General features: G+C 29.4%; 1 protein-coding gene across 3 annotated transcripts; it reads left to right on the top strand.

The window, feature by feature from the left end:
• The first annotated feature begins 320 nt into the window (after nucleotides 1-320).
• LOC146529364 (uncharacterized) lies at nucleotides 321-18,323 on the top strand. 3 transcript variants are annotated; one of them, XM_085201501.1, is made up of 11 exons: nucleotides 321-480; nucleotides 3,837-3,898; nucleotides 12,698-12,785; nucleotides 13,506-13,613; nucleotides 14,275-14,414; nucleotides 15,051-15,284; nucleotides 15,750-16,073; nucleotides 16,169-16,265; nucleotides 16,867-16,991; nucleotides 17,522-17,590; nucleotides 18,094-18,323. In XM_085201501.1, exons 2-11 carry the CDS (start codon nucleotides 3,842-3,844, stop codon nucleotides 18,208-18,210), a joined length of 1,359 nt encoding a protein of 452 aa, XP_085057627.1. In that variant the 5' UTR covers nucleotides 321-480; nucleotides 3,837-3,841; the 3' UTR covers nucleotides 18,211-18,323. The 3 variants fall into 3 exon arrangements, with proteins under 3 accessions (XP_085057627.1, XP_085057628.1, XP_085057626.1); XM_085201502.1 differs by having other exon boundaries at nucleotides 13,503-13,613; nucleotides 18,098-18,323; XM_085201500.1 differs by having other exon boundaries at nucleotides 13,503-13,613.
• The last annotated feature ends 411 nt before the right edge of the window (nucleotides 18,324-18,734 follow it).

Raw genomic sequence — 18,734 nt, 5'->3', positions numbered from 1 at the left:
AGTGATACGTTCATATTACAAAGATTAATACATTTTCATACAGATTAAGGTAAAAAACAATCATAGATATAGGTAAGTACAATTAAAATTATAAAATATATCTAGTTTGTTATTTTTTATACCTTAGATATACAATAGAGTTTTGGCAAAAAATTATCAAATTTAAGAATTTTTTTCATAAATTTCTAAAAAAAATACAAAAAAAGTATTTTTTACATAAGCTTAACTATAATGTTAGTTATTTGACAGATATTTCATTATAATTACGTGGTGTTTAACCGGTTACCGCTACGACTGGTAATGTTACTAAGAGAATGGCATGGTCTATGACTGTAGTTAGTAGCCCAAAGCCTTTTGCGCACGCGGCCGTGCGAGGTAGCGTCGGTCGTTTATCATTTAGAGGTTCTTTTGATAAATTTATTTGAGACTGCGTATAGAAATGTGTTAAAATAGTTATCAATAGTTCCAATTTTTTAACAGGTTTGTTGATTTTTTTTTATATTTGATATATCATTTTAAATCTTTGTTGTGAAGGAGAAAAAAGAGATGCTAATAATTTAAGTAATCTGTTAAATTTCATAACATATATTTCGAAAATAAACTTACTTTGTGGAAAACGTCATTGAACCATCAAAATAATATTTAATCTGCGCAATTATTAGCCAAAGCCATTGTTTTAAACCATTATACGTCTATCAAACAAAACAATAGATTAATTTCAAATTCTACTCAGGAGCCATTGCAGCAGCCTTACAATAGATATCTGATAAATAGCAAAACAATGATAACTTTACTGTTTTTTTAATCATGCAAATTGTGTTAATTGAAAATATCTATTTCTATTAATGTTTAGATTCGCTCTCGATTGTTTTTCTTCAATCAATTATAATATATTAATCGCTTAGAATGGAAAATATTGTGTAGGATAATAAAAAATCTAACTCTTCTTAATGAATATTCTTTTATGATTTATGTATTTGATGAGTTTGTAAAGAATCGAATTCTAATTCAATGTGATTAAAAAGTTAAAGCATCAAATAATAAATAATTAAAGGTTTTGAAAATACTGTAGCCGTTGTGGCGCAGAGTTTATTAATTTGATTCTCATCTCTCAGAATCGAAATTCGAAATGTCTTATATTTACATTTCTTCGCACTAGTAGTGAGGTAAAGCGCGTCGTTTAGTTTCGTTATTCTACACTTAATGTCTCAAGAATTCAGCGAAAAGTAGGGAACAGAAGTATTTTAATAGGGAACAGAGTAACTTAACACAAGCTTTCCAGGTTCCCTTTACCTACTCTGCTAGGTGCGAGAATACAGCATGAAGCTAAAAAAAAACTAACTTAAACGTTTCTTTTTATTACGGCTCAAAGGTTATTCGCGGAACATGTCATGAAGCAAGAAAATTATAATGGACATTATTAGTTTCTATATAATAATTTTATATTAATAAAATTTTATTTCTAATATTTTTTATAATATTTATATTATTTAAATATTCATTCAGTCATAGAGAGACACTAAGTTTTAAATCATAAATTATAAAAATAAGTAAATAAAAGTAGGTACTACTGTAATACCTCAATGATTACTTTTTCTTTGTAATGAACTGTCAAACACAATTTTAAACAAAACTATTGCGAACTGTTGAATGATTAAGTTTAAGATCGACTTAAGAGTTCTTCGAGAATAATAACTTCGTAATCACAAGCTTAGAACATTTGTTAAATATTCATAACAATTTCTTATTCTGTAAAGGTAATAAATAACCAAGCATTTAAATAATCATAATTTAAATATCATTTTGTTTTTAAGAAATGTGTTTGTATGTTTTTTTTTAAATAATTTATTTATTTATTAAAAGTTAATGCAATCGCATGTGAGATTTTTTTATTGTTTACAATAGTTACGGGTTCGAAATGCGGCGTTTATTTTCGTCATCTGAAATGAAATATTTTATAATAATTGGAAGTGGAAAACGAAATAATGTGGTGTGAATAAGGTAGATAGAGGTAAAAAGGGAGCTGTGCATGTGGCTTTTTTCTTTTTTAGATCTGCAGAGGGCCTTTGACTTTGTGCCTCGTCACTGTATTTGGTGGGAATGGCTCCCCAAACCTCCAAAGGGCTCCCCGATGATTATAGACATCTACCACGACTCTGCTTCTATAGTTAGGACTTCTGTTGGCGACACCTAACCCTTCCAGATTTCAGGCAGTGTTCAGGTCTTGGTTCTTTAACAACGGCCTCGATCTTTCTTATAAAATACACCAGACGCTTAGAGAAAAGAAAAAAAAATCTCGTATGACTAAATTTTAAATGTGACAGAGACTTATGCAATATAAGCAATAGACGATTTATGCAATAAATAGTTTTTATTTTTTAACAAATAAAAACTATTTAACCAAAACGTTAGTATAATAGTTATACAATTAAGGCTTGCATAAATGTGAAGAAGCATTCGCAATGGCGGATACGAAACGAGCGCAATTACCTACATATAAATTATATTCAACTCATTTCGTTCGTACGAGATATAATTATAAATACATTTCGAAATAAAATTATGAGATGTCGTGATGTAAATAAAATTAAAAGGGCCTTAATAGATAGATAAAGGGCTGGCTTTAAAAATTCCTTTCTTTTCGTAAGTTGAAAAAAATCTAAAAAGAGGGCACAAGAGTGTGACTGTAACGCGACGGTTGTGGGTTCGATCCCCACTCGAGGAAGTGAAATATTTATTTACGTTTATATTTCCATTTCTTTGCTCTGGTGTAGAGGCAAAGCGCGGCGTTGATTTCTGCCCCTCAACATGCAATGCTTCCAGAAATCGCCAGAAAGAGGGGGACGGAGTGTCTCAACACTAGGTTCCCTCTGCCTACCCTGCCGTGTAAAGGATACAGCGTCAAGCTGATTTTAAAAATATATGGATGTATTAGCGGTATATATAATATTTTTGTATAAACTTGTAACTTGTAGGGGACTGACGAAAGATGATGCAAGATGAAGTGAAAGTAACAATTTCAACATCATTGATATAACCATCGCATAAGATACGGTACGAATGATTCCAGTAATTCAATACCCTGAAAATTCTAATACTAATAATATTATTACATGTAAAGGAAGCTAGAGCATTTTGTAGAGTTTGAAGAGAGAGAGAGAAAACTTCTTCGTCTAAGTCATACTATTCAATTTTTTGTTTCTAATTTTAACAAAGCCGATAAAGAAAATGAGATAGACATTTAAATGGACACTAACATAACACTAAACGTCCACGACGTCAAAAATATTGGTTTGCTATGCAAATATTAAATTCATGTGAAAAATTATAATATTATAAAAAAAAAACTATTTATTTGTATATATTATTTAAATTCGTTGTAAATTATATTTAATCTACGGAAACTCAATGTCAAGTTAGTATAAAGATGTTAATTACAATAGTATACAACACATTTTAACAAATGTATAAAGTTATACCTCATAAAATATTTATACGTAGATACATAGTTAAATTCGTAACTACGAAAGGGTTAAAAGGGTTACTTCTTAAACCCGAGTATAAAAGTTTTTACCGGCGTTATTTTTTAAATATTAAGTGTATGTTTATAACATAATAATTAAATTCTAAAAACTATAACTATCATCTTTTATCTATTACCAAAGCATAAATACAAATATGCATATTTTTAATCGTTTAATAATTCGCAAAAGGGAAAAAAATAATTGACATGCAGTTTGACATTGATTACGTCGAAAATAAGTTGTCAAAAGCAACATTTATGTTATATCATAAAATTATGGTACATTTATTATAATTCAATTTTATCTTTTCAGTCGAGATGAGACAATCAACTCCGTTGCTGCTTCTGGCGGTATTCATTTCATACACTCACACAGTAAGTTGCTTATTTTCATAGGTTTTGACACCGTTGTATATTGGAATCTTTGGAATACTTGAAACTTGTAATGATTGTTAGTTTCAAATACGTTATTTATTCGTTTCACTGCCGTCACCAAAAGTGGCCTTAAACAAACCACTCATTAAGTAATCTAGTTGACCGGAAAGAACATGTTGCAATCACGACATTTTAAAAAAATATTGTAAAGAGAAAAAATACCATTATTTGTATTATGTCTATACCGAGTTTGGGGTTAACTAAGTGGAAGTTGAATCTTTGTGGTGCAAGCCGCGTATCCAATTTTATATAACTTTATACTTTAGTAATTTCTTATTGTATGATTCAAAGAAATAATTTATGACAGCTAATTAATGAGGAATTCCTGGTATAATGATATTACAATTATTAAATGATTTACATTCACCAGAGGCAAAATATTTTGGCCTATTACAGTCAATTTTATATTCAATTTATACGAAGTAATAAGTGTAGACACAAAATAGTAATAAAATATACCAACAATACTGGTATAACGAGTTGGATTATTACAACGTTGAATTTTTTATTACGGGCGGCGTATTTAGAAAGATACTATGATTGTTTTTTTATCTTCAGTTATTAAGAATATAACTAAAAATATAAACATATATATCATCGAAGTGGCCAGCACCGTCTCCGATTTTTACCTTCAACACATTATAGATATTAAGTGTTGTGTAGCGTAACACGACGCCGTTTTGGCTCATAGAACTCGATATTACCAGACCAGAAATGAAAATATTTCAATGTCGCGCTTAGATTTTTATGAAATTATTTTTATAAAAAAATATTCTCTTGATATAAGGATATAAGATTTAATTAACATTGTCACTTTATGTTCCTGTAATATTGCTATATAACATATTGGCTAACATAAAAATACCTAATGGTTTTCTAATTGACGTCACGTGTTGAATTTTTATTTGAATATTGACCTCTCCACTGGCAAAGTCAAATATAGTATTTTGTAATGTTTGAATTATTTGGCGTCGTCTTGTTTTTTTTTTGTTTTTGATATTTTATTTTCCTTAAAAATGTAAAGTATCTTTGTGTAAAGGAAAATTCTAAAGAAAATTGTCTTAATTAAATTGATCTTTTGTTTTATTAGGCGGTTTAAGTAATAAATAGATACTTACATATAATTTTGGAAGGTTATCTTAAAGCTTAAACTAGATAATTAAATAATATATTTGTATATTAGTCATTTCTTTCTCTTAGTTTACAACGATGGGGAACCTGAGATCAGCTACTTATCACCCAGAATTAATACGGTTTGGATAAATGAAAACCCCCAATAAGTGCCTTTATAAGTTCTCTCTTATTTTCCATATTTTTATGTAGTATAGTAGCTAAATATGATAAATTGTTAAATGCACCATCATGTTGGCAGTCATTACAGCTTATAATATATTGTAATAAAGGTAACTGCAGAGAGGAAGCCAATTTAGTGTCGTTAAGGCTACGTACGACACACAGGTGAGGTGCCTTTAATTAAGAAATTTCGACTGATAGAAGCTTTGTTACAATTACTCTAGTATTCCTCAGAAATACTTACACACATCCTTATTGAGGCAATAATTATTCAATGAGCATTAACATATGCCAGTCACATACAATACAAAGTACATTTATAAGTCTTCCTATATATTTATTATTCTTATAGGTTATTTTATATTATTATCATAATGATACTGACTGGTTGAGGTCAGTCGTGGTGCAGGGCAAACTGTGCGTTTGTGGGTTCGATTGCTACTCGCGGAATTTAAATATTTAATATTTTAATTTCTTCGCTCTGGTGTCGATGCAAAGCGCGGCGTTGAGTTCCGCCACTCCTTCCGCCTGCAGCATTCAGCGGAAAGTGAGTCTTAACATTAGGTTTCCCCTGGCCTACCCTGCTACTTCAAAGATCACGATGTTTGAAGTAGAAGGGTAGGTCATGGGAAACCTAATGTTTCCTTCATTACAGTGTAAATCTATAAAACATGGTACTGGCTTACTATAATATATTAATTGGATACTCAAAACATGACGAAAATAAGTCAAGCTACAGTGTGGAGAAATATTATTACTTACTTGTCTTCTATAAAAAAGAACTTCTCTAATAAGATAATTATATGTAAAACAAATACATATATAAAATAAACATGCCATGTTAAGCATAGCATTAATATATGTTATAATATTATTTAATTAATACGTGCGTGATATGTGGCATAATTCTCCCAATTAAGTGTTTATACCAGGAAGCTACCACTCAATAACGTTAAAGACAATGCGGTAATTAATAATTTATATGATACACATTTTATTAAATCAAGATAAATATAGATTTACGATTTAAACCTGATTTGGGATGATGTTAATAGGTACATTTTTTAGTATAAAATATTGGAGACAGATTTATTAAAAAATAAAAAATTCCATTCTTTTCATACCGAAATTTTGAGACATCGTACCAACATATTTCTGAAGGAAAAAAGGAATTCCGCACATTATTTCAAAATATCGAGGAAACTAAACATTCCTTTGGGAGAAGATCCAGCCGGTTACAAATTTTCCACGTTATATTAGAATTTGATTTATTATATTAAAATATATTCTGGTTAGTAGAATATCTAAATATAAAATGTTCAAGACAATGACGACATTAACCAAATATTTAAGATTTTAAGTCACGTATTTTTGTAAGCTGCGATGAATATTTGGACAGGCAAGGAGTACTTTATACAAGAAAACAAATAGTCCATTATCATTTATTTGGAGTTCCAACTAATTATGTATATATGTATATTGACATAGATATATGAAATTGGCTAGCAACCATATTTTTATTGACTTTTTATGAATTTATGAATTCGTAATTTATTTAGTTTAAATAACAAAGCTATAGCTTTGGATCTCCAAATATTGAAATGTGTTTATTCATCAAAAGCATCAAAGCTTTGATCTGAAACATATTATTTGAGTATATTAAACCTGCCGTTACGAAAGAGTACTTTATTTTTAGTTATGAAATATATATACTTACGATATACTCGTATCTGTAGTATTGGCAAACATATATTTTAATCACTTTGCCTTCGCACATAAAAGAAGCACGAGGTTTCAATATTTTAATAATAAATAGCTTTGAAAACTTTAATGACAAAACAGATAGACTGTTGGTTCGATTTTCACTCAAATTAATTAATTATTTCACTTCCTCGTCCAAGCAATACAAGTACTATGCCTGATTGTTTTACGCAAACCAATACGCGATGTGGCGAATTTGCACGGAACGACCGAGGCGAGAGTATTTTGATTTTATTCTTTCTTCAAGAGCATAGTAGAGTCATCAAAGTTTATGTACGGCATCCAAGAGAAGTAGGTCCAAAACTTGCTCTTCTATCGCATTACTGTCAAAATGTATTAATTGCCTTTTTTAGTCTGTATATTAAGATTCAGTCAAGTTTACGTGATTCAGAAGAACATTTTAGTAAAAAAGAACTCCTATTTCATATATAACATTTTTTTTAGTATAAGTTGCTTGTTCACAATATAAAGTGAGTGCACATATTTTGTATTTACAAACAAACTAACATGTTGAACGTAACATACATTTAGTAAAAATGAAAATATAGCTCGGAAAGCAATTATCGGAACTTTTTATTTAAAAGAATAAATGGAGAATAACGTTTTTCAGAGCACACGGTAGTACCTATTCCATTGGAAAACAAAAAGTCGACAAAATAACAATTCCCGGGATGATTTTTTGATTGTATTAGTGTTGTAGTGTTAACAAGTGCCAGTGCTGTGAAACAGGTTAATTATTTTCAGTTAAAATTGTAATTCAATCATTCGTTTGTTTTTTCGTTTTATTTGCTTTAAGTCTAAGGAAAATATAATTAATCATGAGGATATCTTTAAGATTGGATTAGTTTAACGGTGATACAAATAAAACAATGGAAGATAAAATAGATTTATATGGCAAACAATTCTCTTTTTATGTACTTCACTTAAACTCGGTATTAAAAAAAAAAAAAAGTAAAAATATAAAATGAATTGAATATAGAATAAGATGACATGAAAAATTATTGCTACATCCCACATAAAGCCGGGTAGTTAGAACCTAGGGTTAATATATTCCGTAAGTTAATTATCTTAAAGACGAGTATTAATAAACATTGACACATAATTAACTATGACCATTACACCATCAGAGTTAATAGATAATACCCAAAAAACCATTATATCTATCTGGTAGTACAAAAATTAGATACAAGAGATGTTTGTAGTTTTAATCAATTATTAATTATTATTTCTGATAGATAATAATGTAGCAGTGAGCTCAACATCATATCGTTACACTAGTACTTATGTAACATAGTCCTTTGTCTATCATTGTGTTTAATATTCTAATTATTTTTTTAATTAACAGCTTCTCTGTTTTTTACTGTCATTGTAATAACAAAGGAAACATATGTATAAAAAAGGAAATATGCGATTCTAATCTCATTCCCCATTTTCTCTAATTCTGGAGGCATTGCATGTTAAGCGCCGGAACTGTACGCCGCGCTTTTCCTCGACACCAGAGTGAAGAAATGAAAATATTAAATATTTAATTTCCTCGAGTGGGAATCGAACCCACAATGTGTCGAATTTACAGTCGGTCGCTTGTGTATGTATGGATTTAAACTTATTTGTTAAATAAAAAAATAAATATTATTTGAAGTAAAGTAAATACCATATAAAATTGGGACATAGCGTGTTAGACTCTTATTTAAATGATGAGAAAGGTAACTGGAACTTTATTGTATTCTGATTTCATTGTGGTTGTTGCGGATTGTCCTAAATAAAACCTACCTACCTTAATGTAAGTGCAAATGATAATTTAGAAAGGAAAAAATAAATTATTATTTTTTTTCTGAACTAGTAATACCTGTAGTAACTAGCTGTCAAATTTTATATTTCTAGGTATCCTATGAATTTTAATTCCCTTTATAGTGTCGAAATACGCGTTTTTTGGGATATGATAACGGCCACATCTTTTTTCTATGTAGATACAGAAATATATTTTTGTTCAGGAAATCATGGGGCCGTAGATCTGAGTAGGTATATGGTTTGAATTTCAACAAGATATCTTCAAGCGTTCCTGAGATAAAGGGTCTGGACAGACAGACAGATTCATAGACGGACGGACAACTGAGTGATCTTATAAGGGTTCCTCTTTTCTTTAAAAAGTATGGAATCCTAAAAATAAAGTAAAATGTATATTACATATATATAAATAAACACGTACTTATAACTTTAACGATGTATATAATATAACATCTATATACATCTAACGCACTATATACTATACAATGTTGCCAAAATTTATCTAGAAAAGACAGCCAACAAGCAATGAGTGGTCCAGAATTTTAGTGCTTACTTAAATCTTTTTAGATTTAATGTTATCTATTGTACATATCAAATCGTATATGGACTTTATATTGTTTTTTATTATTATTAATTATTGTTTTTTTTTATTTAATAACTTATTCTGATGAATCTTATAACTCATATAGTTTTTACGTTTTTATTAGCTATAATTATAGCAAATTATATGTAGATAATTGCGCTGAGTGTATGACTATAGGTCATGGAAAAATACTACAGGTTGATGATTTTATATATTAAAAAACAGTTTAGTAAATAAATCAACTTGTATACTAGAGACCTTTGTAATGAAGTAAAACAGCATAATATGACTCTAAAAATAAAACTAACTTAACTTCACGCTTTATCCCTACTGGGGTAGTCAGAGAGAACAGAAGGCCAATCTCTACGGTCTCTACATACCTCTTTCGCCTCGTCCACTGTCATCAACCTCTTCATACATGCCCTCCGCGGGGTATTCATGCTTTTTAAAGGCTTATGTTTCTGAAGATCAACTGAGGTCTCCCCCTACATTTCACTTTTCTATCATAAATCTTTTTTGCCATTCTTTCATCACTCATTCGTTCGACATGCCCAGACCAGCTGAGCACGGTCTTCTTAATTTTCTCCTAATTAACGTTGTTTTTATAGTTTCTTCAAATTTCTGCAGTGGCAAATTTAAAACGCATTGCAGAATACTATTATACTCGTAGAGACGTATAGTTAGACCCATGAATTATTTACTTTCTGGAGGCGATAATTAGGTGTTATACAAGTTTGCTTTTGCTTCTCGAACGTATCGTATGTATGTATGTCACTGTTTTTGTTATATGCACAATGTTTGTAGGTTCGAGTAATTGTATTTAAAATAACATGTTTAACTTACGAGGCTATCATGGCGCACAAGGGCGTGCGACTGTAAACACGAAGAAGTTGGTTGTTCGATTCTCAATCGATGAAAACAATAATTTAATATTTAATTAGTCGCCATGCCTCAATAATTAGGCGGTAAGTGAAGAACGAAAGTTTTTTATTATGTTTAAACAAAATGTGTACTCATCAAGATCCTAGAATCCCTCTTCATACTCTGTTTTGCGAAAAATTAGTTTAAAATTAGCGTTAAATATAAATAAAAATAGATATATTTGTTATTGATACAATATAAGACATTTAATTTATTAGACAGTGTAAAAGGACTAAAAAATTACGTACTCTTGACGTCAATAGGATATGTGATACAAATCTGAAGGTCTTCAACCTGACTTCCGCGCATGGAATATTTTTGTTTGTTTTTGTTTATACGAAGCATAATGTTAATACAATCTTAAAAATTATTAACAATAAAGTACGATAGGGCTTATAAACAGGTTATTACGATAGGATACTAAGTAAAAAGATTAACAATTTAAATACTTTGTACAAATATTGTAATAGTATATATATATCCCAATTTTAACTTGTCACCTTAGTTATAATTTATTAAAATTATAATGACATAATTTTTATATACATATTCATAAACAGAACGTAAGCAATCTACGTATGAAAAAATTGTGATAGAAGATCACTTTATGATTTTATTTTTTTTATGTCAATTCTTAACTGTTTCCTGCTCTGGTATGGCTCAATACAAATAATATTAGAAATTTTAAGTCCATTACTAAGCATTTTTACAAAAAAACTATAATATAATTATATTTTTTTGATAATAGTTTAGTTTATATTTTCGATTTCACATTACACGAAATATTTGCAATAACGTTATCCTGTTACAATAAAAACATTTAATGTTATTACAAAATCGTTCAGAACGGTCATTAGTAATACACAAGTACTTCCCGAGTGAGCCAACGTTGGACGTCACTTAGCTTGTAATACCTTTGAATTGCCGTTAGCTAATCCAATGTCGAGCAATAAAAGTACTATATAAATATATAATAGTATCAATTAACTATTGATACTTTGATTACTTTATTTGAATACGTATTTAAAAGGTTCTTTATTTTACTTGCATGTAGAAGAACTCGGTTCAACAATCCATTATGTTCTACGGTTCGTTGATTATAAATATACATTAGGCGAAGCGAGCGAAGGCGTATTGTATATAATATATCATATTTTTTTATAACCAAACCTCAAAAACAGTCATAACTGTATAGTTTATATTAATATGTACATTTGTAATTTTCTTTCCGCTGTAGATAGGTATTTTCCAATACTTATGTCAGTTTAGTCGTGGCGCAGGCGCGTGTAGTAAGTAAACGCGATAGGTTGTGAGTTCGAATCCCACTCGAGGAAATTATTTTAATAGTTCGCATTTTAATTTTCTCGTTCTGGTAACGAAGCAAAGCGTGGCGTTGATTTCTGCTACTTATCTAATAGGCAATAAGTCAAGAATTTTGCGCAAATGACATCTTTAGTACATAAGACATCTAAGTATACTTAATAATAGAGTAAAATTAAATATTCAAAATTGTTAAGAATGTTTAAGATGTTCTAGAAACTTTTTTGTAGATCGTGTTCATAAATAAATGTATATCATTAATTTTAATTAATTCTTTTATTGGTGTAAATTTGTTATTAAATCTCGTATCTTGTATATAATATCTCCTCAAAAACTAGCATATACTAATTTGGTCAGAACGAGAGATTTTTATGTTTCTTTAGTCAAAGGCAAAAAAACGTAATTTTCTTTGGCTTTGACTAACCATTAGTGCCAAAGCATTGACGTTTTACTGTAACAATATAAACAACATTCTCACTCACTGGATTGACTATAAAAGGTATAACTAAAATATTCTAGTAATAACTATAGAATATTAAATTGTAATAATGTTGAATCATTTAATTTAATATACTAGTTTAAATCGTATGATTATTTGTACTGCTGAATATTATATTTACTTATAATCAATCAATTACACACTAAATAAATACATTGCGAATATAAACATCAGTGCAGGTGTAATTATTTTACAATGTAATTTACGGAAAATCCTGTTTAATAATTAAGCGAGATTAATAAGTGCTTAACCTAACTTGTAGGTATAATAAACATGCGTTTTGCTTTTTTTGTGGCAATGACGTGTTGTTTATAACGAATATACCACATTACATAAATTTATATTCATATTATGAATAATTTAATAACAACATGCTCTAAAGAATATTTTAAATATATGAAGTAAAAAATACACTATGAACAATAATGAAAATTAAAATATTTCACAATAAGAATTATTTTTGTAATAAAAGATTTATTTTCATAATTATTTTATTCTTTCATTTCAGAATTTATATAAAATCGTATATACATATATGATAATGTAACAATTATTCATTACAATATTTTTGTTGCAGGCACCTCAGTTCATCTCTTTCAAAGATGGAAAACTAGGAGTCAACTTTGCCGGCTACCATGCTGGCGTCGGTATTGGTGGTCTGTTAGGTAATCCTATATTATTTTATGTGGTTATAGACAACTTTTTATTTCTGTACGCTTACTGCTTCCTCTTGAAATTTGCACAGAAAATTATGATATTTATCATATCTCTGTGTTTTGCTCCGACTTTTTGCTAAAAAAAAATATTACACGAGGTTTATTCGTTGCTTATGAAATATTACAAAGATTTTATGAGTATAAAAACATTATTTAATTACTTACGATTATTTTAGTATCTACTAAATATAAAACAAGACGATCTTACAAAGTCTGTATCATAAGTGAGTTAAGTTTTCAAAGGCGCATTCGCGAGAACGCTAAATCTTCCACACAATACGCAGTAGGTTATATATTAATATATATATATATATATATATATATATATATATATATATATATAAATAGTACAAAAAAAGACTTTGTCACAGTTTTTCCTGTTCAAATTATTAACCCAGATGTCTTCATGCCACATGCAATTACGAAACACTGCCCTTCTACGCGCAAAGAACATGTAATCACCCAAGATGTAATCTTATAATTATATATTGTGTAATAACTTATAAACTACCGCAATAAACGAGATGTGTTGAGATTTTAGTTTAGTTTTAGCACAAGGCGAAATAAAAAAAAATTTTTTGACTTGTACAAATAAAAGTAATATTTAAAGTTTTTAAGAAATGGAAAAAGAATATTTGTTCTATAACATTTTAATGGTAATATAAGCAGGTGGAGCTGGAGGAGCTGGAGGTTTATACGCTGAAGCTGGCACTCCTACTGGCCAATCAGCTAGAGCAGGCTTAGGCGGGTCAGTGAGCGAAAAGGGAGGCGCAGCAGGTTTGTTCTGTTATTTAGAAATATTCAATGTCATTAATGTGGCGATTATTGTTTTCCGTAATTATCAATTACAGACAATGAATCTAGTGGTAAAACTCTTCGCATACTTTTTGCCTACATTACACGTTTGTCACATTTTCTGTTATCACATCAAAGAAATAAATATAACTGGTATTTTTTTTCCCATTTATAATATTTTTTATAACTTCTCGCCCGCTCATAGCAGGGTAGGCAGAGGGAACAGAGACTCAGAGACTTTAGACACTCTGTTATTACTATGATATTTTTGTTTCCTACTTTCCTCCCAATGAGGAAGGCATTTCGAGTTGAGTTGCGGAACTTAACTCGAGGCAAAGAGTGGCGGTTTCTAAAATTAATAACGGACTTTAATAAAAATAAATCGGAAATAAACGGACTTTAATAAAATTAATTAATCATAATAATCAAAACATAGAAGATATGTGTAAGTTTATTGTAAATACGCTAGGATGACTTCCATTGTAATATTTTAACGTCATTGGCAATTCTAAAGAACAGGATAAATAGCTGCAAATGTGTATAACACAGCAAATCCCCTAGTATTTATGTATACATGTCCATTTGTCCAAGTATTTTGATAAATACACTCAATATTTATTTTTTTATTTTATGTGGCATACAGGTGGACTTTATGCAGGAGCTACAGCCGGAGGTAATATTAAAGCATCAGCTGGTCTTGCTGGTGGAGTGGGAGCTGAACACTCAGCGGGAGCAGGATATGCTTCAGCCCAGGCTGGACCCAATTACGCAGCGTCTGGAATGGTAGGTGACAATCTAAGCGACATTCGCAAAAGACGAAAAGAAGAAAAGCAAAGAAGGAAGGAAGCTAAGCGAGCTCACCAAAAGAAAATTCAGATGTTCATATAATAATAAAACATAATACAACCGGAGGAATTTTGTTTTGAATAATGAAATAATGATAAATTATAAAGATAGTAGTAGTACATAATAGATTTTATAAAAGTATCATTTCATTTTGGAATAAAATTTTAACTTAATTATATTTTTTTTATTTTTTATATAACGGAAAAAAATTAAAAAGTTGTTTTTTACAAATAGATGAAACAAGGTAAACACAAGTTGTAAAATATGCAATGTGCATGTTTAAAAGTGATTTAATTAATTTACCTTAATAAGTCACTCTATTTGCACTACACAATGCATGACAATGTCTAATAGCTTCTTCTGCATTTTTCACATAAGGAATATTTGCTTCAATATCATTTATTGTATAATATCATTATATAGTATCATTTATAGTATAGCAGTAGTACGAACATTATCATGTAGTACCATATAATACCATAACCTCATATAGTACCACGTAGAATCATTTCAATTAATTCAATTTAATTGTAATTTATTAGCACTCATTTTAATAACATTTTACTATTTTAGGGAGGTGAATCATCCATAGAAGGCGCATCAGAATTTTCCTTCTCATCTAAACATATCGTACCTTCAGTTCATCAAGTTGAAGTAAAGCCTATTGAGAAAAAGATACATGCTGAGTTCAATGTCGATGCTTTTAATGAAGTCCAACCATTGCCTTCTCATGTGGATACTGAAGTAAAAACACATATCGAAAAGAAAATTGTACATGAAAATGTACAACCAGTAATAGTTAAAGAAGTGAGTTGTCTACAGGAAGTCCCTAGTAAATCTGGGCAAAAACGGATATTAGTCTCTGACTTTCAAAGTTATTTAGGTAGATTAGTAAATTTTGCATTTATACCAGGTTTAAATGCAGGAATGAGGCGAAATTCTCATCATAATTATGAAATCGTACCCCAAATTTGTTTTAGAATTTGAATGAAACAGCACAACAGCCTTAAAATGCAGCCAAATATTTTTAAATGCAGAATGTGCTAACCAGAAATATTTAACATCTTCTATATGATAGAATAATTGTTTTAATCAACTATCAATTAGAATAAATGTAAATTGAAAGAATTCTTAATATAATATTTTAAATTACTCTAACAATATTTCACTGTATCGAAAATTATTCTAATAAAAGCGCACTTTGTCCTAACTAATGATTTCAGGTAATGTAACATTTATAAAAAAGTGTAATATTTTTTTTTTATATTATAGGTATATGTTCAACCTCCACCAACTACAGTCGTTGAAAAGGAAATTATTCACATGCATTATAAACCAAGGAGACATCATTTTCGTAAAACAGCTTACGTCGGTGGTTATATAGGAGGACAAGGTGACGTTGGGACTCCTGTTTTATACAAAACTGTTGAACCACAGATTCAAAAAAGAATAGATGTAGCAGCTGAATCATCTGCCCATGCTGATGCAGGCGCTGCGATTGAAGGAAGTGTGGGCGGTGGAGCTGGTGCCGGTCATGTGTACACTAAGCAAGTGACATATCAAAAAAGTCCCACGTTCTTTGAAGACATATTTAACGTAAGTAACGACTAAACAAAATACTGAAATACTTATAGATATATAATAATATGGAAAGATTTTTTATAATATGGAATAATGGAATTCTTTTTCAGATTCCAATATCAACATTGAAAGCAGTGGGTAGTTTTCTAGGAAATACTGCTGCTAATACAAATGTATCCGTGCAAAAAAGTGCCATCGTACAAGCAGGTGGTTACTATTAAAATAATTCCTATTGGATGTAGTATTTGTTTATAAATATAAATTATTATTTTTGGTTTTTTGGTACAAGATTTTTACGTTTCAGTAAAATTGCTCAAACAAAGTGATTTACAGTAAATAAAAAATTTAAAATATTAAGACTTCTCGTAATAAGAATCCCAGATCCTTTTCCTTTAGCCAAGAGCATGAACAATCTGGTTTATTATCAGATTCAAGTGAAACAAGGGAAATAACGCTTTCATTTAAATTTCCGCTGCCGCTTTTAATTTCACGGAAAAAATATTTTTATTCCCTTTTTACGGCCTCGGTAGCGACCTGCGGCCAAATACTAGCAGGGATAATCTTGGCATCTCCGTTTCCTTCGCAATTTTAATGATGTTTTTTTAGCTTTACGGAGTTATTACGAAACTGTAATATTAAACTTCACAATATTAAATTCATTCGCTTGTAAATTTCTTTATTTTAGCCAAAATTTTAAATCTTTGCATGTGGAATATTGAACTGAGAAAACTTCACACTGTCTAGTGTACATATATGTATATGTAGATATGTTTAATTCCTTTTTTATTTAATATTACAACATTTTCAGAATCAGATTCAGTAACATTAAAACATGATCCATCACTTTCATCATCTACTTCATCCGCATCATCTGAGGCTCATGTTTCAATTGAAACACCAAATCCTTCAAAATTCATTGAAGACATATTCGCTGTAAGTCTATCAGCATGCATTTAAAAGTGACAATAACTTTATTTATTTAATAATATTATGGGTTCGATTTGCTGTCAAACTAATAATCAATTAATTTACTGGGGCTAACTTCTTTCAGTTTTTTTTAGATTTATGTTTTTATTGTTTTCTTCTCACTTTCTCTTTAAATATGCTTATTACTAATATTTCAGCAAAAATGGTGAAAGGATACTAACAGTTTGAAAACTATTATTTAGTATTTTATAAAGTATTTTTCTCCATACATACTCGTATTTCATGCGAATGGTGATTTAGTAAAGTAAAGTAGTAAGTAAAGTATCTTATGAGTATAGTAAGTAAAAGTTATTTTGTGTAAATGTAATGTGTAAGTATTTTCTTTAAGTACCTATTTTTTTATTTTTCATAAAAAAATATAATTAAAATGAAATAAAATTTTATGAATTAAATAAAATTAAATCGACCTTAAGACGTCGAAATTCGTATAAAACATAATAATTAAAACGCTTATTTATACTATAATTATGTTTTAGATACCAATTAATACATTGGGTGCAGTGAATAAATTTCTACAAAATAATGTTGGAAGGAAAACTGTTCAGGTGCGTAATAAGTTTCTATAATAGAGCAGTATCAAGTATAATTTTACAATAGTTTGCATATTTACACATTTTTTAATTGTTCTCTATAATTTATATATACCTAATATTTTTTTAAAAAATATTGTAATCCAAACGTAAGAAAACATTACTTAAATACGTTATAAATAGTAATAGTTCATTACGCAAAGAAATCGGAGTGGGAAATACCTGTGGTCGTACTGTTAACTTTTAACCCGCTAGGGAAATAGCAAGAAGCTATACAAGTTACAGTAGAAGTTTCTTAATAATGTTTATTTAGCAACATTACCTAAACAAAATAGAAATATACTGAAATAATTTTACACTTTTAAATCTCGCCACATTTTTAAATCCAACATAATATACTTTAATTTAGCTCCCACGTCAAAATTTTCAGCTATTTCTTTCCCACTACATATAAATAAATATTTTTAAAATACATCTTTTATTTGAATTTATTTATTGTAATATTGTTGTCTTGTTAGGTAGGTGAAGACGGAAGTGTCGACGCAGGAAGAGTAAGACGTGGACCTCACGCGAGGCGGAAAGCTCACAAGCAAGTAGTTATTGTTGAGGAAACACCCGTAAAACCGGAAGAATAACATTTGACTAAATAAATTTATGATTAAAATTGTACATATATGTATAGTTTATGTATAAAAAATAATATTACGTTGTTCCAAAACGTAAATTTTAATAAAGTAATATCTGTAAATATGGGTCTTTTTCTTTTATAAATTCTCGTACAAATAAAGAGGTCACAAAGAAAATAATATTGGCAATGATTATAACAGTAATATAAAATCTGCGATACAGGGAAGTGTTATTAAAGTAATGAGCTTTGTGAAGCTGCCAGACTCGTTTGGCTTACGTCTACTGTATCCCAGTAGTTTACTATCCATATCTGTCTAATTAGCCGTTGCCTATTCGATTTCGCTAAAGTTCCAAAACCATTTCTAAACCAGTTATTACCAGCCAACATAGGAAGTAGTATTGAGTTTATTAGATGTATTAATTTCGCTTTACGACTTCCAAAGCTTTCGTTATTATTTTGCTAGCAGAATTTATTTATATTATACTCATCGTCCTATTTAATGAATCTAAGCAATTATTAATTACTATCAAC

Source organism: Heliconius melpomene, chromosome 18, assembly GCF_056956725.1.
Source record: "Heliconius melpomene rosina isolate 202511_hmr_F chromosome 18, ASM5695672v1, whole genome shotgun sequence".
Taxonomy (NCBI): Eukaryota; Metazoa; Arthropoda; class Insecta; order Lepidoptera; family Nymphalidae; genus Heliconius; species Heliconius melpomene.
Note: the sequence above shows the minus strand (reverse complement) of the source record. Positions and strands in the feature narration are given on the sequence as shown.

Excerpts from the sequence above, each read along its gene's own strand:
- LOC146529364 (XM_085201500.1), top strand. The coding sequence starts at position 3,842 with ATGAGACAATCAACTCCGTTGCTGCTTCTGGCGGTATTCATTTCATAC. Across the intron at positions 12,786-13,502 it reads CGGTATTGGTGGTCTGTTAG|CAGGTGGAGCTGGAGGAGCT; the intron begins GTAATCCTATAT and ends TGGTAATATAAG. Across the intron at positions 14,415-15,050 it reads ATTACGCAGCGTCTGGAATG|GGAGGTGAATCATCCATAGA; the intron begins GTAGGTGACAAT and ends TTACTATTTTAG.